Genomic DNA, 23,335 nt, shown 5'->3' with positions numbered 1-23,335 from the left:
CAGCAGAGAAAGGGGTATGAAGGACGTCTGGCGAGCCAGATTTCTGTCCTCCTGAAATACACATGAAATGATTGATCAAAGAGAAAGCTTTTCACTTAGTAAGAAAACCTGGAGATTTCACAAGTGTTTATTTCTCAGAAAGAATTAAAAGTGGCATCAGACTTTGAAAGCGGTGCACCGTGATGTACTTGGAAACTCTTCTGGCCGCTTGACGCTGATCGTAATGAGTCACAAGCTCCAGAGGGATGAGACACAGCTCGAGGATTCTGACTTGCAGTGAAGGCTCCTCCAGCGTGGTCCTGATTTCTAAGCCTGCTCACCTGTCGCAGTTCCTGCTGGGCTGACGGTCCCAGATTCCTGCCTGCTGAGTCTTCAGACCAGAGCCCGGCGGTTGTGTTACTCTTGGCTTGGTCAGGCTCATGCTCTGCCGTGGTCAAGGCCAAAGGCACCTCATTTGATGAGCACCAGGGTGCTGGGCTCGGAGGCTCTGGGGCCCAGGCATGGCCGGCAGGGCTGGGGAGGGTGGGAGAGCATAGAGCATAACCCCTCTCAGGGGTGGTCTGGCTCTCCTACATGTCTCCAACCGCAAAGGCAAGAGAAGAAGAGCTCTGCCACTTACTCGTGTGAGCTCGGGCTAGCGAACCTTCCCATGTTCCTGTTGCCCCGTGTACAAAATGGGGATGCACGCAGTGTCTCCTTCCTCGTGTTGCAGGAACCTAAGAAGTTCATAATTGTTAAAAACCTCGGAAAGGTCCCTGGCACATGGTAAGCACTAAATTAGTGTTTGCTAAGTGAGATAAACGGGTGAACAAAAAGGAGCCAGCTCAACAGGGAACAGCAGAGAACTTTAGAGAACGGCAGAAAGATGGAGCTGGGTCAGAAAAGAAACCAAAATGGCGCACCTGGTTGGACACCTGATTCTTTAGGAGGTAGAGCATCTTGTGTTAGGAGAGGCGGAGTAACTCCTGCAGCCCGCCTTCCCTTTGCAGGATAACAGAAGACCTGCTCGCATACACCCCCTCCACGCCAGCGGGCGTGGGATTCCAGCAGACCAGAAGAGGTCTCGCTGCCTCTTTTTGCGACACTGATGCTCACCCCCGGACAATGGAGAAAGGGGGCCTCAAGCCATCTGCTAGGCCAGACGTTTCCCGAGTCCACAAGCCGTCAAGGCTAGGACTCACCAAGGCTCCCAGAGACCCTGAGTAAGGGTGGAAGTGATGCTCTGAACGGCGCCACGGGGGTGCTCTGATGTGAGGTGTCTGGCCCTGCCCCCGGAGCTGCTAAGGCATGGCTCATGAAGACTGCCTCAAGCCCACCATAAGGCGTAAGCTGTCAGGTATTTTGCATCCATAAAAATGCCTAGCCACTTTTTTACCATGCCCCTGGTCTCAGCCCTGGTTAGGAGACCTTCCACCAGCTCTTAGCAAAAGCCCAGGTCTGATCTCCCTGTGCTACGTGGCTGCTTCCCACTAGCTATCTATTTTACATTTCGTAGTGTATATGTGTCCATCCCACTCTCACTTTGTCCCAGCTTAAAGTAATTATGCTCCAATAAGGATGTTAAAAAAAAAAAAAAGCTCAGGTCTATCCTTCACCCCGGAACATCCTGGCATTCCAGGCTCTGGGGGGCTGGTCACCTTCCCAGCTCCTCCTTACAATCTGTCTTCTGTCCAAGGCATGGCTGTGTCTGCGCCGGCCCCTGGCCTCTGCCATTCAAATCCCTGCCTTCAGCCTTTGCTAAGTGAGTCCTCCCTCCAGCCAGCGTCCCGCTCGTCTCCTGCAACTTACCCTTGGCCTAGATCAGTGACCCCTTCCTCCAATAGGTAACAGCTTCAGACCTCAGCAGTCCACTGCTCCCCTCAGACTCTGACCTTGGCCTGGGCACAGGCTCTACCTCGGCTTTGGGACATGGTGAGTGCTGTTTCGCTGTGTGTTATTTAACCCTTCGTGCGTGTCGTGTTACTGGAGGTGCGGTCTCTGTGAACCAGCCTGCGTCGTCGCACGGATCTATGAGATCTGTCGCTCCACACACGATGGGGAGCTTGTGTTCACAGCCATAAGCGGGGTATTTGGTGATCAAGCAAATTCAGGAACGTTTACACCCTGACATTTCCAGTTGGCGAGAGGTGGTGCCTAGTTTGCTGGCACCTGAAATGATGAAGGGGTGGAGGTTCCTTATCTCACTTCCTAAGCAGGCGTCACGTACACAACTCAAGTACTCGGCCCTGTGAGCCTGTCACAGTCGGACAGTGTGACACAGAGACACGCTCCCTCCCCTCTGCCGCGCCAGCCACTTACCACGGTCCGGACTCCGTACTGCTTCTCCACTTTTTCCTTTAACTGTTTGAAACAGGCTTCCATTCTCTCATGAAATGGCCGTAGTGCTTCTGTGACTTTGTCTCCATGAATCCTGATCCCTTCGGCCAAAAATGGAATCTGAAAGACATACAGGTTGACGTTCCTTATTTCTTGCTTAGTGGTCTAGGGAGAGAAATGCACACCAGGCAGAAAGTGGCAACGTGCACACTGCATCTGCTTTGGTTTCCCAGTCAAACCGGCTGATTAGATTCATCATCAGGCAGGTTACTCCCCCAGACCAAAATGTGTAAATGACAAGCATTTGTGTTTTAAGTCGGACACGACTAGTGCGGTACGCAGCACACGGCTGCTCCGTTACTTTGCCTGACTCACATTTGACCATCAACCCCAGAATAGACTTCTCCGTGCTTTCCACTCGAATTCGGGAAGGGCTGCGTTTTGGATTTGTTTAGCTATGACTTGATCTGTTAGCAAAGGGCCAAGTCACAGTACAAAGATTTTTTTCGCTAAGAATATTGCCTCTACAGGCAAGTGAGAACCCTATTCCAAAATGTAAAAACCTAATAATACATGATCTACAGTCCTGAAGGATGTTCTTATTTGGAAAGGAAAACCAAATTTATTCTTCCTTAAAACTAAAAAGAATCATGTCTCTGCCAACACTGCTGTCACAAACATCCATGCCAAGACTTCACATCGGAGCGTGGAGATACAGCTGACCTTTAAAAGCGTCGTAGAGACATTTTCATTCCCCAGCCCCAGAGACCCTCCGGAGTCACAGCCGTTGGGGGTGGGTGTGAGAAAGCCTCCTTTCTTCCCCTGGCTTCTGCTTCCCCTGAGGCTCAGACCGGGAGGTAGATGCTCTTCAATGCAATCAAGCTAAGAGGCTTCCTCTTAATAATTTACAATTAAATCAAAATACTGATTAAAAACAGATTTTCTTAATATGACAGAACACCAATCTAAATGAGCAGATTTATTAGTAAGAAGGATAATAAGTACACAATTGAATTTCATGTGAACAAATTCAAGAAATCTTATCAAGATGAATCAAGGCATAAAATGTATTTGGTTGCCATTTATAGCACGCAGCTGGTGCCCCTCGTGGTGCTCCAGGAAAGGACGGAATAAGTGAGCGCTCCCCTGTGTTTACACCACCCAGCCTGCTCTCGAGCTGCCCTGGCACAAAGTGTGTCTGGCTGACAGTTGGGCTTAAAGGTACACGCCAGGCACCCCTTTCCGAACGGCTATCACCAACAGGACAGCACGCAGCTAAGCTTTCAAACTAGATGGGACGTTTTACTATTCCATACGAATTACTCTTGCAGATGGCAGCCTCCAGGGGCTAGCTGCAGCTTGTTCAGGTTCAACAGAAGAAAATGCTCACAGAAATCCTTTTGCTTCCTGGGGGGTCGGCAAAGGCAGGCTGCAGACAACTTTTGGTGGGGTGGTCAACGTGTTGTGGCTATCTGGGCGTGAAGACAACGTCGGGGTGCTGTCTCAAGGTTAAAGCACAGCCACTCTAGATCCTGAAAGCATCTTGTAAAACGGCCCTCTCTCAAATGTATAAAAGCGTGGTCCAATCATTTCTGCTTTTCTTTTTTGTTGTTGGTTTGATAAAACTCTTCATTGGCCAGATTCTTGACATCAAAGAAGCTACTTGCTGGACTAAAGTTAAGACCCTTTGGTTCAGGTCTTGGGACTGAATGAACGGTGATCTGGCAGGTGAAATTTATGGGGTATGAAATGTATCCCCTCAACAGGTCCCTGACATTGGTCAGATATAACCTTCTAAAAGAAGGGTGGGATCTGGCCCTTGTTCTATGTCTGCTCGGGGCTGAACTTAAGCTATGAATAAAAAGATGCTCTGTGCAAACCCTCCAACATATGAGGTGCTTAGTACACAGACAGAAGCCACGGACTGAGGCCTGGAATGGTCTTTGGATTCCAACCAAGCTGAGCGTCAAAACCTCTTAGGCAGCTTCCTGAATCCCACCCCCCGAGCCCTGATTTGGTCTAGAGTGGATCCCAGGAGGCTGCACATCTAAAGAGTTTCCCAGAGCCCAGAGACGGGGGAGGACTTCCCCAAAGTCACACCTCTAGTTGTTCAAAGAGAGCATGCAGCCTGCTCTCAAAAGACACCCTTCTAAATGGCGGTGCTGTATTTGAAGTCTGCTCCTGTGTGTCTCCTACATGGATTCATGGCCTGCCGGCGGCAAAGAACATTTGGAAGCACTGCTAAGTGTTCCAGGAGCGCCACCACTGGCGACATCGGTACGACTGTCATCGGCTGGGGATGATGAATGGGTTTGGTCTTTCATCTCTGTGCATTTCAAAAGAGAAATATGGGGCTTCCCTGGTGGCGCAGTGGTTAAGAATCCGCCTGCCAATGCAGGGGACACGGGTTCGAGCCCTGGTCCGGGAAGATCCCACATGCCGCGAAGCAACTGAGCCCGTGTGCCACAACTACTGAGCCCGCGTGCCACAACTACTGGAGCCTGTGTTCTGCAATTACTGAAGCCCGTATGCCTAGAGCCCGTGCTCCGCAACAAGAGAAGCTACCACGATGAGAAACCCGTGCACCGCAACTAAGAGTAGCCCCCGCTTGCTGCAACTAGAGAACGCCCATGTGCAGCAACAAAGACCCAACATAGCTAAAAATAATAAATAAAATAAATTAAAAAAAAAAAGAGAAATATGCATTCACCGCAGTGGTTTCATATGAGTCTACATGGATTCATCTTTGGACACACAGCAGGGATGCCCAACAAGACAGCTGCGTGTGAGGAAAGATGGAGCTGTGCCTTCGAGGAAGGGGCTGGCGCTCACTGCTGACCTGGTGTCACACAGCCGCAAACCTAGAAGAGGCCCCAGGCAGCCTGCACCCGACCCCAGCTCCTGCCTGCGAGGGGGTCAGCATCCTCTGTTTCAGCAACGGCAACAGCAGAGCCAGGAGCTGCCTGGGACTTAATAACCAGCCTTCACAAATGATTTTAGGCATCAGTGATGGAAACCCTGCCAATGAACCCTTGGGATTCCCAGGAGGAAAACCTCACTTTGCCCTGATGGAGTTTTCAGGAAAAAAACCAAACCAAATAAATTAACACAAAACCAGAAGAAAGCATTCCGATAACCCCAAACTTCTTATTTTTAATGAGCGTATGACTCAATTACTGATATTAAAAGATGAGTCTTCAAAACATTTGCAAATGAAAGCAAGATCACAGGTAATGTTTTGAATATGTATTTTTCATCACTCTTTGATTTAATGAAGTGGCTAGAAACCAGATTTTTTTTTTCCCGACTTTCCTGTGAGCTACTTTAAAATTCATCCTTTAATATACTTATTAGGGGTGATGACATAGTGCTGACATAAAGTTCTCTCTGGGGAACAAATTATTTTCCTCTGTAGGGCTTGAAACTCTTAAAATCCAATTTTCTGTATCAGCTTACAGTAAAAAAAAAAAAAAAAAAAAATCAATAGAACTTTTGCAGACCAAACTAGTTTTTGTGTAGCAATGGTTTTATATAGCCTTCAGTGGAGTTTTGAATGTTGTACCCTTTGGTTTTTACAACATCTAAAATGGAATCATTCAGACCTTTAAATTCTCTCCCTCTTTTTTTAGTAACAGAGGGAGACTGCCTACCTGAGGCTTATATCTTGTGCAAAGAAACCATCATGGCCAAAAAGTTCCCTTAAATTCAGCTCCCAGGGTGTCTTGTCACAGAAGAATTCCAAGGCAAATTGATATCAAATATGCCTACGGATGTGTGGCAAAGTCACACCCATTAGGATGGCGGCTATAAAACAAACAAAAAGAAAACCAAAAAATAACAAATGTTGACGAGGATGAGGTGGAACCATCATGCATGACTATTGGTAGGGATGGAAAATAGTGCAACTGCCGTGGAGAACAATATAGTCCTTCCTCAAAAAATTAAAAATAGACTTATATGATCCAACAATGCACTTCTGGGTATATACCCAAAAGAAGTGAAGGCAGGAAAGAGAACAGATACTTGTACACCCACGTTCATTATAACATCATTTACAATAGCAAAAGTGGACGCAACCCAAGTGTCCATCAGCGAATGAACAGATAAGTCAAAAGTGGTCTACGCAGACAGTGGAATACTATTCAGCCTTAAGAAGGAACGAAATTCTGACACATGTTACAACACAGATGAACCTTAAAAACATTACGCTACGTGGAATAAGCCCGTCACAAAAGGACAGTGTATGATTCCACTTATATGAGGTCCCTAGAATAATCAAGTTCATAGAGACAGAAAGTAGGATGGTGGTTTCCAGGGGTGGGGAGGATGGAGAGTTATTGTTTATCGGGTACACAGTGGTTTTGCAAGATGAAAACGTTCTGGAGATGGATGGTGGTGATGGCTGCACAACGAGGGGAACATACTTGATGCCACTGGACTGTGCACGTAAAGATGACTAAGGTGGTAAATTTGATGTTACATCCATTTTATCACAGCAATACCCATATATATTTTATAGATATAAAATAAATACTTGTAACTAGGCTTGAAACCAAAACTCAGCCCCGCTCCACCCTAACAGGTCACACAGCCCATGTGCTGATGACGAAGCCAGGACGGTGAGGCTCCAAGGGAGGCTGGTGAGGCTCCAGGGAGGCCGGGAGCAAAGCGGCCACAGAGCACTGGTCACAGCCTGGGACCCCCGGGGCTAGGGTGGGATGCCGCCCAGGCACAGGGAGACCCTGGCCTCTGCCTTCCTCAGCCCTCTTCCCCCAGCCTGGCGTGTGGGGTGTAGATGAGCAGCGTCCTCCTTGCCTCCCACGTGAGAAAAGGAAGCTTAAAGAAGCAAGCTGTCCGAAGTCCAGAGCAAGTAGGCAGAGCTCCCACGGGAACTGGGTCTGGACGTCCCCTCCGCCTCCAGGCTCATGAAAGCTCCAGAAGCCCAGACACATGAAAAGGGAACTTCCAGTGGAGCCCAGGACACCAGGGCTGCCCAGACTTTCCAGACCATGTCCCACTAAGGAAAGACTCAGAAGGCCTCAGGAGCACAAGCAGAAAAGCCAATTATGCAGAATTACAGCTGCGGAAACAGAAATGAGGACCCCTTCCCCCAACCCTGACCACCGGCACGGGGAACAGGAGGGTGGGTGCTCAGTGGTTTCCCATCCCCGCCTCTCACGCCGATGGCATCGGCTCGAGCGCCCTCCCAGGACAGGCTGGAGCCACGGTCTCTAGGGCATCACTGTTTCCTGACCTTGCCCGTGATGTTCCCTTCTGTCGATACCAGGCAAAGATTTCCCAGCAGGCACTGCACTGACCGAGGGGAGGGAACAGACCAGGCTCATTTGCAAGACAGAACTTTCTAGGTGTTCAAATGCATGACTACAGCCAGGGGTCCAGTTAATCACGGCAGTGGTGAACGGGTTTATCCGGGACAAACATGGTCACAGGTGCTCTGGCTGAGGTCCAGGGTCCTCCGTGGCGGCTGGCAGGTGTGCCAAGGTGGCCCTGGTGGATCTGGTCCCAGACTCCCCTTTCCCCGCCTCGGGCCCCGCAGCTGCCGCTGGACAGTTACCTGCCATGCAATCAGGTCCTTGAGCTTCTCGATCTTTTCGTGGGCCTCGGGGTGCTCCTGCAGGTACCGCTCTGTAAAGAAGGCCTGGTGGAGACAGGGAGAGACACTTAGGACACCAACACACGTTTCTGTACACCAGGCCTGGGGAGAGAGCTGTGTGTGAAACAGACGCACACCCTGGTCATCACCCAGCTCATTCCCCCCAGGGTTGGACCCTACCCCAGCAAAACATCCAGTAAGGTCAGCACAACGAATGGACTTTGTCCACTCACTGTGGCGCCCCGTCCACGGAGCCCAGCAAAGCCACAGCTGACCCGGGTCACTCACTTCGCTGGGAGGCAGCTCCCCAGCTGCCCTCGTGCCCCTGACCCCCACGCCGGGTCCGCCCTACAGCTGACGGGAGCTGAAACAGAGCATCACCTCTCCAAAGTGTCCAGGGCAGTTTCACCTCACAGCCCACTTTCAGGCAGAGCCCCTTCTGCTTCAGTTTCCACTGTGTCTAGGCCAGGGGGCAGCAAACCTTTTCCGTGAAGGGCCTCAACTCTGCCACCGTTGTATCAGGAAAACGGCCACAGACACCAAGTAAGAGAATGGCCGTGGCCACGTCCCAGACTTGATTTACAAAATCAGGTGGCGGTTGTCGCGCAGACCCCTTGTCTAGAGCACATCCCACGATCTCCAGCTTCTGCCTGATCTCACTGAGATATCTTCCAGGGAGACCAGGTGGCTGTCCCCACTGCACCAGACTCCCATCTATTCTAAATATTCTAAGCCTTTTGTCTTTCACTGGAACTGTATCTTTTGGCCTTTAATGATCCCAGGCCTCCGGACTGTCACGAGGGTCACTCTCTAGGGCTCCGTTAGCACAGCCCGCTGCGGGGTGAAGATGAGGGGACAACGCCCAGGCCGGCCGGGCCCGGGCTCGGAGACAGTCCGTCCCAGGACAGGGCTGGAAAGAGGAAGCTGGCGTGTCACTTGCCTTTTCGTAATTTGCAAAGCCTCCCATGACGGCGGGGTCCACGATGCCGTTCAGGAGCATGGAGAGGGGGCTGACAGGGAGGCTGGGGTCGTCCAGGTGCTGTTGCACCATGCAGTTTATCTTGTCGTTCGCCAGCTGCATGGTCTCGATGGCGTTCTCCAGGGGGCTGACCTCCACCTGCGGAAGCGGAGGACGGAATGGCATCGGGCCAGCTGCCGCAGCTCCCGAACTGCCAGGGCCTCTGCTGATGCCTCTGGCTCCTCGCCAGAGGACACACACTCCGAGTGGGGCAGGCTTCCTACTCTCCACGCACTTTTCTTCCCAGTGGCTTCTTGGAGCAAAGGTCCCTCATCACCCAGCCGAGAGAAGCCGGGCATTTTAGGATCTTTATGTGTTTCCAGAGACCTGTCCCCACATGCAAACTCCAAAGGCACAACGCAAGGTCACCTAGTCCTGGGGAATGTGTGCGCGCATGCACACGTCCGGTCATCCCAGGGAAACACAGTCCTGAGTGGCACTCGAGCAGAGTCTACGTGCCTCACAAAGCAGCCTTTGAACTATGGCCTTGTTCGTTGCTTGTCTTAAGGAATTTTGAGCAATCTCTCCCTGTCCCTGAGGCAGGAGGTCTGGGCGCTTTGTCCCTGGACTTGCTTGGTTAGGGAAGCGGGGGAGGGGTCTTGCCATGGTTTCCACAGGAGGCCACACGCCCTCCTATAGGAAGGAAGAGCCCCCCCGGCCCGGTGGTCACCACTTCAGCTGGACCTCACGGGCCTCCCTTGCAAACCCGTCACTGGTCAGCAGGACCCGCAGAGCAGGAGGCAGGGCGAGCCAGCATGGGCCCACCTCGCCACCGCTCCTGCAGCTCTGCCCACACCCAGTGCCCTTCTTCCTCTGGGGGCCCCTGCAGGGCCTGGCGAGGCCCCGCCCCGCAATCCTCTCTGGCTCAGCCCGCAGGTGCCAGGAGGATGCGTCCGCGTTTAAAACAATAACACCACCTTCCCACCAGGCCTGGCTCTAACAGACCCTAGGCTGCGCCCCGGAGCCACGCCCAAGGGTGACCACAACACAAGATAACCTGATCCTTCCCTTCCCCAAGGGAAGTGGGACGGGTCCCCATCTGTGCCGGGGACCCTAGGGTGTCTTTAGCAAATGGCAAAGCAGAGCAGCCTGTTTTCTCCTTCTACAGCCCCTGGGGATTGTCTGACAGGTAGAGAGACGGGGGTTGGAGGTGCAGAGATGTTGAGAGAACGGAGAGACCCTAGAACGACACCCTCAGTCATCACTGGCGAGCACCCGCCGGAGAGGTGACCTGATGGAGAGGAGGTAACACGCAAAGAGGTGGCCGACCGTGTGCTGGCCGCTGAGGGTGCCCCCTGGTTGCAAGTGCATCCCAAACAACACGTACCCTAGGGCCTTTGTTTTCACCCCACACCTGGCTTTATCAGACCCTGGAATGCACCACCCCAGACACATAACTTCGCCAAATGGACTCTCCAGGGCAGAATTCCACTTTGACTGATGGCTAACTCCCTGTCGCTGATCCCGTTTGCCGTAAGAAAGAGCAGTGTCCTAGCTTTATCAAACCAAGAGGGTCAGCTGCTGGTCTGTTCCAGCGATGGCGGGGCCCGGGGTGTGGGCAGCAGGATCATTACAGTCCTGCCATCCCGGGATTATTGAGCCTCCAGCTTTCTTCGTTCATTAAAAAGGGCAAGCATAGCCCGTGGCAGAGCCACATCCTTACAGAAAATCAGGGCTCAGCCTTCGCCACCTCGAGCTGTTCAGCACCGTCCTCACGCATCCGGGCTGGCTCACAGAGTCCCCGATTACAAACGGCTTATGGGAAGAGGCTCATAGGAGGATAGGAGTGGTGCCTGTTTAGGGAAGGGTCTCCTGTCCTGTGGTCTCCCGCATGTACATCACCAGCTCCGAATGGTGCCAGTGAAGGCTTGCATTTCTGCCACCTGCCACGTCTCCTGAGCCTTCCAGAGGTCAGGGCCTGCCTGGGTGCTAGAGGGGGACAGAGTGGGGTCTCTGGGGACACAGGAAGTAGAGGCGCCCTCCGGGGGTGGGGAGGGGGGCCCAGAGCCCTAGGGCTTCAGAGCAGGAGGAGGGGGCGCTGGAGATGGGGATGGGATGCGGCTGACCACACGCATGCTCAGGGACAGGTCAACTGAGCTTAGAGGTCAGGGGGAGGTCAGCCAGAGCTCAACTGGCGTGGACGAGGGTCAGGAGTGGAAACAAGGCTGGGAAGACAGGCGCCAGCCACGTCCTAGGGCAGAAGCAGGAGTTTCCAAGGGGACTCACGGTAAACTGAACAGTGGGTAGCACCCCTCTGGTTAAGATCCTGCCAGGTGAAAACCAAAGGCACTGAGACACATGACAAAGCACACGTATTCCAATCAGACCTTGTTATACGGGCAATTGTCACGCTGCTGCTGCTATACGTTCGGTAAGAACCTTCTGCCCAACTCTGGTTCCTGCGACTGGAACTGTCCGATGGCTCATCACCGAGGCAAAGTTTAGCTAACGACATGCGGGTCATTATTTCTTTAAAAAGTGTGGGTGAGGGGTATATTCTCAAGCTATTTTTACTTGAAAACGAGCAAGTACTATTAATCAAGTTGTTTGTCATGTAAATGGCAATAAAACCATCAGGAAGAAAGATCTTCAAAAGCGTATGTAAATTGGAATTTGTCAAACTTTTCATTTTGGTAACAGAAAGAACTGTCAAAACAGCACAGTGAAGACTAGATTTAAATATTTTGTAAAAAGAAATGAAATCTTAGCTCTGGTTTCTTTCTACGCTAGAGGAGGTTGTGATTACACGGCATTTCCACCGCAGTATTCGTGGACGGGGAGAGTGATTCTGGGTTAAGCCTGATGTGGGGTCTGAAGCACGCCTGCCGGCCACGGTGACCAGATGACACGCCCGGGGAAGAGGCCGTGTCAGACCGTAGAAGAGGGGGTGATGGGCAGTTCCTCCTGTGGGGTGTGCTTACCATGAAAACAGATTTGACCTCAAACCACCTTAAAATGCCAGGCAATTTATACGCAGTTGTGTATATGGTCCTTTCGATCCACATATTCTGCAAAGGGAACACACACAGGACACTTGTTAGGAGAAGGATGTTGCAGGTAGATGACAGCTTCTGTCCTCGTGGGGATTTGCAAGGGTCTGGGAGGCAAGGTCACCAGCCGCCCAGGGAACACCTCACAGGCCATGCTCTGCTGAACCTCCAGACTGTTACACAGGACACCGCGGCCCCCTGTTCCCTGGCCAATGGTGCCCGTTTCCCTGGCATTTGGCCAAGAAAATACAACAGAAGGGGAGAATTATATACATCCACACGAGGGAGGTTCCCTCTGAGCAGATAGATTTTTGGAAAAGCTCCAACGAGCTTTACGTTAGCCTTACTTAGTGTTCAAAAGAAACTTGAAGATGCAAACCCTTGAGGAAGACTGGGCTTCATAAAAGTGACCTCTCAACATTCTAATAAAATCAGTCAGTATTTTAATGATGAATTTTTTTCTTTTTTTGGCGTAACATATATATTTACGTCAGAAAATGAAGACATGGAAACAGAAGGCAGAAAAATCACTCAGTACCTAAAGATGACAACCTAACCTTTTACTATCTGGGGTTCAAGGCTTCCTACTAAGCATTAACAAGTATGTATATATTTTCAATGAAAATGTATTCTTCCGAAAATGGTACAGTACATACTGCGGGTAGTTAAGGCCAGGAAATGTAACTCCAGCCCTCTTTAATGGCTGCACAGAACTCCGCTGCAGGGGTGAACCGTAACCCTTTCCTCCCACCTCCTACGGCGGGGTGTCCAGCTGGTAGCAGCCTTTGCCTGGTACACCTCCCAGTAACAGAGAATCACTGAGCAGTCTGAGTCTGTCCATAGTGATCCAGATATAAACAGATGGCGTAATGGATTGTCAACATTTCCAGAAAACTGGCTGGCATGTAGAAAGCATTTTCTCCAAACCTCAGATTCCAGGCTGGGAGAGGGGAAGGACCTGGCCGAGGCCCCAGGGACACAGGTCAAGGCTCCGGCTGCCCCAGGGGCTGCTGGCTCAGGCACCGGCCTGGAACAGCAGGCTGCACTGCTCCCTACCAACCCCAGCACCCCCGGGGGACGGGCCTGCGGGTTCCACGTTGACCCTGTCTCTGGCTCCCTCCTCCTTGCCGGCTCTGGGTTTCAGAACTTCATGCGTGGCCAGGTTTGGAGGCACCAAGCTGCTCTGAGCTCCCGGGCTGGCCTGGCAGGGCAGCTTTCCCAGCACCTAGGCCCTGGGAGCCAGGCTCCCTGCAGCAGGCCCCAGCCTGGCCTCCCATTACCACCAAACCCCCTGCGCTTATCTGAAAGCCTGGGGCTTTGTCAAGCACGTGAAGGACTAAATCCCGTGGCTTCTGAAAGCCTCATCTGTGTGTGAGAACCTAACGGGGCCATTAGGGGATTTCTGGGCCATTTAGAAAGAGCCCAGCCTCTAAGGCTTAGCGCAGCTCCGGAGTTCAGGAGCCATGGTTATTCTTAGCTCTGCCTCGAATGGCTGCGCAACTGTCGGCAGTTTGCTTGACCTCCTTGTGTCTCTTCCTACACCGTATAAGAACGTACATCGCCGCGAGACGTGAGAGGCCTGAGGGAAATTCAAGAACCGCCCCTCCATCCTGCAGCCAGGGTGCTACAGAAATGACAGTTATTGCTGTGATGACCAGAACAGAGACGGCTCAGAAAGCCCAGCCCTGGTGTGGGTGTCTTAGGTGGGGCCTTGCTTCTCTCACCACTGCAGACGGTGCCACAGTGAAACGAGTCACCAAACAGGTTCAGGATGCCCCACTAACCAAGAAACAGGGTTTTGGTTTTGAAAGAGCCAGTGATGAAACTGGGGACAGCCTTAGAATTTCCCAACTCCAAGATCCTAGTTGACACACAGGAAACTGGGCTCGGGAAGGGAAGGGAAGGGCCTTTCAGGGGTTGTGACTGGAGACTCACAGGCATCACCGTGGGGATCAAAAGATTATAGGAAACAGAGCTTCGAAGGGAGGGTGGGTGGAAGGCAACTTTGCTGAAAGTGCTCTGAGCTTCCCTTTGGGTCAGCAGCATGGTGCTAATTCAACTTTGACCCCCTGCACCCCCAGATACCTGCAGACAAGGTCCCCGCCAGGGGTCCTTGGGGCTATTGCCACCTTGAAATATGGGCCTATCTAGGGATTTCCAGATGAGGTTTTTCAGGGCAGGAGGAGAGAGAAACGTTAACATTAAAAATAAATAAATAAATAAAACTATGCTTTCAACATACAGTTTTGAGGGCATTAGCCCCCTGTGGCCCCCTTTGCCTGGTAAAGCAATAAAGCTATTCTTTTCTACTTCAAAAAAATAAATTAATTAAAAAATAAAAACGCTATGCTTTATTTCATGCCTCTGCAAAATGGAATCCATTAAAGCAGTTGTATGTAGAGTTTTTAAAAGGTTGCAAGAATCTGTGTTAACATTTCTATGACTCTAATGCAGTGTCTTCAACAAGGCACAGATGTTTAGCCATGTGTGGAAACACGTGATTCGTTGTCACAACCGGGGAGGCTCTAGCTGGCACCTCGTGGGTAGAGGTCCGGGATGCTTCTCAACATCCAAGGAGGCCTGTTATTCAGCTGTGCCTGCGGGGACCCTGTTCCAGCGTATTGTGCCACAGTGAAGTTCAGGTGTGGGCACTGGGTAGTGAGCCCAGCTCACCTGACTGCTTGTCCCCTGCAGAGAGCCATGTAAGCACTCGGCACCTCCGAGAGCTTATTTATAACTGAGACACCAGCGCGTGCTCCAGGACCCAGGGCACAGAGGAAGACTCAGATACACGCAGGAGGGAAGCAAGTGTGCTCCGAGCACGGAAACGCTCCAAAGCACTAGTTACCTTCTTACAGTATCTCAAGCACCTTAGTGATACTAACTGTGAAATGGTCATCATTTCACTAAATTTGAATGGGTAATATGCTAGGATCTCTGCACATAACACACAAAGGCATTCAACCCTGCACTGTGGGAGCCTTCGAGAACACACTTTTCCATGCGCAGTTTTGTTAGTCGTGGCATGAGTTTGGGGGTGGTTTTTTTTTTTACCGCAAATTCGTTGTCTGGGTTTTTTCTCTCCCTTGCGGATCGGACGAGAATATTCAAATCGCTGGACCTCGTTTACTCTGTAAAAACTGTACAGAGATAGAGAAATCATTAGACATTTAACCAGAAAAGCAGCCGATTTGCTTTTAGACACAGGATCCGGTCTCCCTATAGGTCAGTGCATCCCTTAAAACATCTCCAGCCTTGACCTGGAGCGACAGCTGGGCTTTCTTTCCCCGCCAGCCTCAGAAGAGAGACGTTGGCAGGTGGAAGAATTACCTTGAATTTTTGCCTCTTCTCTGTCCCTGACAATGCTCAAGGGAGAAGAGATGCTGAGTAAGAGTGAAACCAGCAAAAACAGAAAAGGTGAAGCAAAGGAGAGGGGGAAAAGGCCTTCATTCTCCATTTATGTGTTTATTATTTAAAATTTGAATTCATAGTTCAACAATTAATTTATTAAATAATTTAATCTAATAAGTTATTAAAAAGGTAAAAATATGTCTTATTTTTTAAAAGGTCTTGTATACTTTAATTTCAGATCTACAAAAGGCAGATTTGGCAACCACCAAGGGTGGCATACATAAGATGGAGACTGTATCTTCTTCCCCTGGGGAGGGGGTGGGTTTCACGCACACCCCAGAGGCAGGCTGGGAGGCTCACTTACCCCCCTGCGCTGAAACGCAGGTGGGCACCCCACATCAAAGGGAAATATCTGAGCATACAGTACAGTTCACTAGTGTTTAATGCCTCTCTGAGAAAAAAATGTTGCAAAACTTAAAGTCTAAGCCTTATGAAAGCGATCATCCGTCAATAAACCAAGTCCTGGTTTATTTCCCATGTTTGCTGATGAAAGGTTAAAGAAATGGTAGTGAATTTTGTAGAAGAACCCAATCCACCAAACTTCAGGATATAAAATAAGCAGATCCTGAGCATTATTAGGCCATCAAAGAGGTTAATTGTTTTTCACCAGTACATGGATCAAATAGAAAATTCTTCATATCTAAAGAGACATCTAGTGTAGGTGTTTCTACACCACTGCTAAGTCAGGGGCAATTCAATGTAGATGCAGCAAATCTCACTCAAATTTGGACAGTTGGCCTGTGAGTTTTAAAATCCACCTCCAGGGGCTTCCCTGGTGGCACAGTGGTTGAGAGTCCACCTGCCGATGCAGGGGACACGGGTTCGTGCCCCGGTCTGGGAAGATCCCGCATGCCGTGGAGCGGCTGGGCCCGTGAGCCATGGCCGCTGAGCCTGCGCGTCCGGAGACTGTGCTCCGCAATGGGAGAGGCCACAACAGTGAGAGGCCTGCGTACCGCAAAAAAACAAACAAACAAAAAAAAACCAAAAAAAATTCCACCTCCAAATCCCATATTATGTAATCACCCTGTTGTACAGGTGAAGGCTTCTTCTCATCCCCCACCTGGTTCTCCATCACGAGCACATGTCTGAATCCCTATTCCTGGCTTCTGGGATCCAAATGCTCAGGCCACACCACAGGCACACAGACAGATCTGTGTGGTGTGGGGCAGGGCCTGAGCCCTGGAGAAAAGGTCTACAGGGGGTCTCTCACCTGGTGGCTCAAATGGAGCCCAGAGTACCCCTTTCTCCCCCTGACTTTCCCTGTCTCCCAATCATGGGTATAAGGAACAGCCTTGCACCTTCCCGGCCACATGTGTTCACATCTTCCTTCCCCCTTCTTTGATGCTGAACATGACTAATTTCCCTTGCTTTTTGAAGTAAACAGAAAGAGCATCTGAAAAGTTAATCAAAGGCTGACATCCATCCTCTGAGACGTGAAATTATGAAGAAGCGATCTGTGTACGCCTCTCACCACCCTCATGTTGGGTAAGGAAAATGTTACCTTACAATCTGCTCTGACACGGGCCTGTGAAACTTAGGGGGCAAATCGAGTTTGGGCTTTACTGTGAAGCATTGAATATCTGAAGGTCAAGGGGGTTAAGGATCATAAGGCAGCGTGGTCATTAGCCAGGAGCAAGGTCCCACGTACACCCAACCACCCAAACAAACAGCATCGCCATCAGTTTATATCCGACATGGCTGTCTGAAAGGATACATTGGCCAGCAGAGCTTTTAATATCGTCGCCTGGTGGAGATGTTGTCTTCATTTTCTCAGCATTTGGAAACTGAGTTAATAGCCGAGCTTCAAAATCTTCCCGGCGTTCATACTCCTTCCCACGGTAAATGAAAACTTTCCCCTGGAAACAATGACATTCATTAAATAACACCCCAGGGGAAGGGCCAGGAAAAGTTCACACATAAAGGCACTGGTCTTCAAGATGGGCTTGACAGTTTTTTTTTAAATGTCACTGAATTGAAGAACAGCTTGTAATTGTGGTGATCTTACTAATCAAGAACACAGGAACAGAAGCCAGGTAAGTTAATACTGTTTAAGAAGCACTAAAGATGATGTTACTGAAAGTACATTTCAGTCTTAACAGTAGCAATCAATTTACAAAACCATGAGAAACCAAGTGAGTGATTGAAGCCCACACACTAGTGGGCATGAAATGGTCAGACAGGGTAAAGGCACCAAGGCAAGTGGAGGAGAATGGTGTCCATATCATCTCCCCCCGCACCCCAGGTAGGCCCTAATTAAGTAGTTTCCATCCTACCAGAAAGAATTCAAGGGAGAGATAGCCTCATCCACCAGAGGGCAGACAGCAGAAGCAAGAAGAACTACCATCCTGCAGCCTGTGGAACAAAAACCACATTCACAGAAAGACAGACAAGATGAAAAGGCAGAGGGCTACGTACCAGATGAAGGAACAAGATAAAACCCCAGAAAAACAACTAAATGAAGTGGAGATAGGCAACCTTCCAGAAAAAGAATTCAGAATACTGGTAGTGAAGATGATCCAGGACCTTGGAAAACAGAACGGAGGCAAAGACAGAGAAGATGCAAGAAATGTTTAACAAAGACCTAGAAGAATTACAAACAAGATGAACAATACAATAACTGAAATGAAAAAATACACGAGAAGGAATCAATAGCAGAATAACTGAGGCAGAAGAACGGATAAGTGACCTGGAAGACAGAATGGTGGAATTCACTGCTGTGGAACAGAATAAAGAAAAAAGAATGAAAAGAAATAAAGACAGCCAAAGAGACCTCTGGGACAACATTAAACACAACAACATTTGCATCATAGGTGTCCCAGAAGGAGAAGAGAGAGAGAAAGGACCCGAGAAAATATCTGAAGAGATAATAGTTGAAAACTTCCCTAACATGGGAAAGGAAATAGCCACCCAAGTCCAGGAAGTGCAGCGAGTCCCATACAGGATAAACCCAAGGAGAAACACGCAGAGACACATAGTAATCAAACTGGCAAAAATTAAACACAAAGAAAAATTATCGAAAGCAGCAAGGGAAAAACGACAAATAACATACAAGGGAACTCCCAAACGGTTAACAGCTGATTTCTCAGCAGAAACTCTACAAGCCAGAAGGGACTGGCATGATATACTTAAAGTGATGAAAGGGAAGAACCCACAACCAATATTACTCTACCTGGCAAGGATCTCCTTCAGATTCGATGGAGAAATCGAAAGCTTTACAGACAAGCAAAAGCTAAGAGAATTCAGCACCACTAAACCAGCTCTACAACAAATGCTAAAGGAACTTCTCTAAGTGGGAAACACAAGAGAAGAAAAGAACCTACAAAAACAAACCCAAAACAATTAAGAAAATGGTAACAGGAACATACATATTGATAATACCTTAAACGTGAATGGATTAAATGCTCCAACCAAAAGACACAGGCTTGCTGAATGGATACAAAAACAAGACCCATATATACGCTGTCTACAAGAGACCCACTTCAGACCTAGGGATATATATACAGGCTGAAAGTGAGGGGATGGAAAAAGATATTCCATGCAAATGGAAATAAAAGAAAGCTGGAGTAGCAATACTCGTATCAGATTAAATAGACTTTAAAATACTGTCACAATAGATAAGGAAGGACACTACATAATGATCAAGGCATCAATCCAAGAAGAAGATACAATTATAAATATATATGCACCCAACATAGCAGCACCTCAATACATAAGGCAACTGCTAACAGCTCTAAAAGAGGAAATTGACACTAACACAGTAATAGTGGGGGATTTTAACACCTCACTTACACCAATGGACAGATCATCCAAACAGAAAATTAATAAGGAAACACAAACTTTAAATGACACAACAGACCAGATAGATTTAATTGATATTTATAGGACATTCCATCCAAAAAGAGCAGACTACACTTTCTTCTCAAGTGCGCATGGAACATTCTCCAGGATAGATCACATCTTGGGTCACAAATCAAGCCTCAGGAAATTTAAGAAAATTGAAATCATATCAAGCATCTTTTCTGACCACAACGCTATGAGATCAGAAATCAGTTACAGGGGAAAAAACGTTAAAAAACACGAACACATGGAGGCTAAACAATACGTTACTAAATAACCAAGAGATCACTGAAAAAATCAAAGAGGAAATCAAAAAATACCTAGAGACAAATGACAATGAAAACACGACGATCCAAAACCTATGGGATGCAGCAAAACCATTTCTAATAGGGAAGTTTATAGCTATACAAGCCTACCTCAAGAAACAAGAAAAATCTCAAATAAACAATCTAACCTTACACCTAAAGGAACTAGAGAAAGAAGGACAAACAAAACCCAAAGTTAGCAAAACAAATATCGTTATACTAATGCACGTATGTGGAACCTAGAAAAATGGTACAGATGAACCGGTATGCAGGGCAGAAGGAAATAAATCATCAAGATCAGCACAGAAATAAATGAAATAGAAACAAAGAAAACAGTAGCAAAGATCAATAAAACGAAAAGCTGGTTCTTTGAGAAGATAAACAAAACTGATAAACGATTAGTCAGACTCAAGAAAAAGAGGGAGAGGACTCAAATCAATAAAATTAGAAATGGAAATGGAGAAGTTACAACAGACACCACAGAAATACAAAGCATCCTAAGAGACTACTACAAGCAACTCTATGTCAATAAAATGGACAACCTGGAAGAAATGGACAAATTCTTAGAAAGGTATTACCTTCCAAGACTGAACCAGGAAGAAATAGAAAATATGAACAGACCAATCACAAGTAATGAAATTGAAACTGTGATTAAAAACCTTCCAACAAACAAAAGTCCAGGACCAGATGGCTTTACAGGTAAATTCTATCAAACATTTAGAGAAGAACTAACACCCATCCTTCTCAAACTCTTCCAAAATATTGCAGAGAAAACTCCCAAACTCATTCTATGAGGCCACCATCACCCTGACACCAAAACTAGACAAAGGTACCACAAAAAAGAAAATTACAGACCAATATCACTGATGAATATAGATGCAAAACTCCTCAACAAAACGCTAGCAAACAGAATCCAACAACACATTAAAGGATCATACACCATGATCAAATGGGATTTATCCCAGGGATGCAATGTTTCTTCAATATACGCAAATCAATCATTGTGATACACCATATTAACAAACTGAAGAATAAAAACCATATGATCATGTCAATAGATGCAGAAAAAGCTTTTGACAAAATTCAGCACCCATTTATGATAAAAAGTCTCCAGAAAGTGGGCATAGAGAGAACCTACCTCAACATAATAAAGGCCATATATGACAAAGCCACAGCAAAATCATTCTCAATGCTGAAAAACTGAAAGCATTTCCTCTAAGATCAGGAATAAGACAAAGATGTCCACTCTCACCACTATTATTCAACATAGTTTGGAAGTCCTAGCCACAGCAATCAGAGAAGAAAAAGAAATAAAAGGAATCCAAATAGGAAAAGAAGAAGTAAAACTGTCACTGTTTGCAGACGACATGATACTATACATAGAGAATCCTAAAGATGCCACCAGAAAACTACTAGAGCTTATCAATAAATTTGGTAAGGTTGCAGGATACAAAATTAATGCATAGAAATCTCTTGCAGTCCTATACACTAATGATGAAAAATCTGAAAGAAAAATTAAGGAAACACTCCCATTTACCAGTGCAACAAAAGAATAAAATACCTAGGAATAAACCTACCTAGGGAGACCTAAAGACCTGTATGCAGAAAATGATAAGACACTGATGAAAGAAATTAAAGATGATACCAACAGATGGAGAGATATACCATGTTCTTGGATTGGAAGTATCAATATTGTGAAAATGACTATACTACTCAAAGCGATCTACAGATACAATGCAACCCCTATCAAATGACCAATGGCATTTTTTACAGAACTAGAACAAAAAATCTTAAAATTTGTATGCAGAGACAAAAGACCCAGAATAGTCAAGGCAGTCTTGAGCGAAAAAAGCGGAGCTGGAGGAATCAGACTCCCTGACTTCAGACTATACTACAAAGCTACGGTAATTAAGACAGTATGGTACTGGCACAAAAACAGAAATATATCAATGGAACAAGATAGAAAGCCCAGAGATAAACCCACGCACCTATGGTCAACTAATCTATGACAAAGGAGGGAAGGATATACAATGGAGAAAAGACAGTCCCTTCAATAAGTGGTGCTGGGAAAACTGGACAGCTACATGTAAAAGAATGAAATTAGAACACTCCCTAACAGCATACACAAAAATAAACTGAAAATGAATTAGAGACCTAAATGTAAGACCAGACACTATAAAACTCTTAGAGGAAAACACAGGAAGAACACTCTGACATATATCACAGCAAGACCTTTTTTGATCGGGCTTCCCTGGTGGTGCAGTGGTTGAGAGTCTGCCTGCCGATGCAGGGGACATGGGTTCGTGCCCCGGTCCAGGAAGATCCCACATGCCGCGGAGCAGCTGGGCCCGTGAGCCATGGCGCTGAGCCTGCGCATCGGAGCCTGTGCTCCACAATGGGAGAGGTCACAACAGTGAGAGGCCCATGTATGCAAAGAAAAGAAAAGAAAAGAAAAAAGACCTTTTTTGATCCACCTCCTAGAGTAATGGGTATAAAGACAAAAATAAACAAATGACACCTAAGGAAACTTCAATGCTTTTGCACAGCAAAGGAAACCATAACAAGACAAAAAGACAACCCTCATAATGGGAGAAAATATTTGTAAATGAATCAACAGACAAAGGATTAATCTCCAAAATATAATAACAGCTCATGCAGCCTCAATATTAGAAAAACAAACAACCCAATCCAAAAATGGGCAGAAGAACTAAATAGACATTTCTCCAAAGAAGACATACAGATGGCCAAGAGGCACATGAAAAGCTGCTCAGCATCACTAATTATTAGAGAAATGCAAATCAAAACTACAATGAGATATCACCTCAAACCAGTTAGAATGGGCATCATCAGAGAATCTACAAACAACAAATGCTGGAGAGGGTGTGGAGAAAAGCGAACCCTCTTGCACTGTTGGTGGGAATGTAAATGACACAGCCACTATGGAGAACAGTATGGAGGCTCCTAAAAAACTAAAATAGAACTACCATACAACCCAGCAATCCCACTACTGGGCATATCCCAGAGAAAACCATAATTCAAAAAGACACATGCACCCCAATGCTCATTGCCGCACTATTTACAATAGGCAGGTCATGGAAGCAACCTAAATGCCCATCAACAGACAAATGGATAAAGAAGAGTGTACATATATACAATGGAATATTACTCAGCCATAAAAAGGAACGAAATTGGGTCATTTTTAGAGACGTGGATGGCTCTAGTAGACTGTCATACAGAGTGAAGTAAGTCAGAAAGAGAAAAACAATATCGTATATTAATGCACGTATGTGGAACCCTGCAAAATGGTACAGATGAACCGGTATGCAGGGCAGAAAGTGAGACAGAGATGTAGAGAACAAACGTATGGACACCAAGGGGGGATAGTGGCGGGGGTGGTGGTGGTGGTGGGATGAATAGGGAGATTGGGATTGACATATATACACTAATATGTATAAAATGGATAACTAATAAGAACCTGCTGTATAAAAAATAAATAAAATTAAATTAAATTAAAAAAAAAAAAGAATTCAAGAGAGCCTGAGATTAAGGTGGGGCCTCAGAGCCCTGAGCACGACTTTCCAAGCTGGCTCCTATGGGTCACAGCCAAGATATGAGCAGAACCAGAGGGAAGAGGGTCCAGACCAAAGCCAGAGGCACCCAAGGCTCTGGGCCTCCCCTGGTGCTGAGACGGTGGAGGTGGTGGCTGGACTCCGCTCCTGGAACGTTTGCCGTTGCCGTGTTGCACAACGAGCCATCAACGGATGACGGGGCAGAGCATGCAGAGTGTTCCTCCTAAAGGCTGGAGGCTGTCCCTCTCAAATGCCACTTTCTGTCACCTCCACAA

General features: G+C 47.7%; 1 protein-coding gene across 1 annotated transcript in view; it reads right to left on the bottom strand.

Annotated features, from left to right (window-relative positions):
• Positions 1-23,335, bottom strand: part of DOCK1 (dedicator of cytokinesis 1) — a 534,414-nt gene that overhangs the window by 22,943 nt on the left and 488,136 nt on the right. Inside the window, 8 exon segments of the mRNA XM_032607328.1 lie at positions 2,299-2,436; positions 7,892-7,975; positions 8,871-9,047; positions 11,870-11,956; positions 14,993-15,016; positions 15,018-15,078; positions 16,851-16,929; positions 17,064-17,205. Coding sequence (XP_032463219.1) covers positions 2,299-2,436; positions 7,892-7,975; positions 8,871-9,047; positions 11,870-11,956; positions 14,993-15,016; positions 15,018-15,078; positions 16,851-16,929; positions 17,064-17,205 — 792 coding nt within the window.

Source organism: Phocoena sinus, chromosome 16, assembly GCF_008692025.1.
Source record: "Phocoena sinus isolate mPhoSin1 chromosome 16, mPhoSin1.pri, whole genome shotgun sequence".
NCBI lineage: Eukaryota > Metazoa > Chordata > Mammalia > Artiodactyla > Phocoenidae > Phocoena > Phocoena sinus.
Note: the sequence above shows the minus strand (reverse complement) of the source record. Positions and strands in the feature narration are given on the sequence as shown.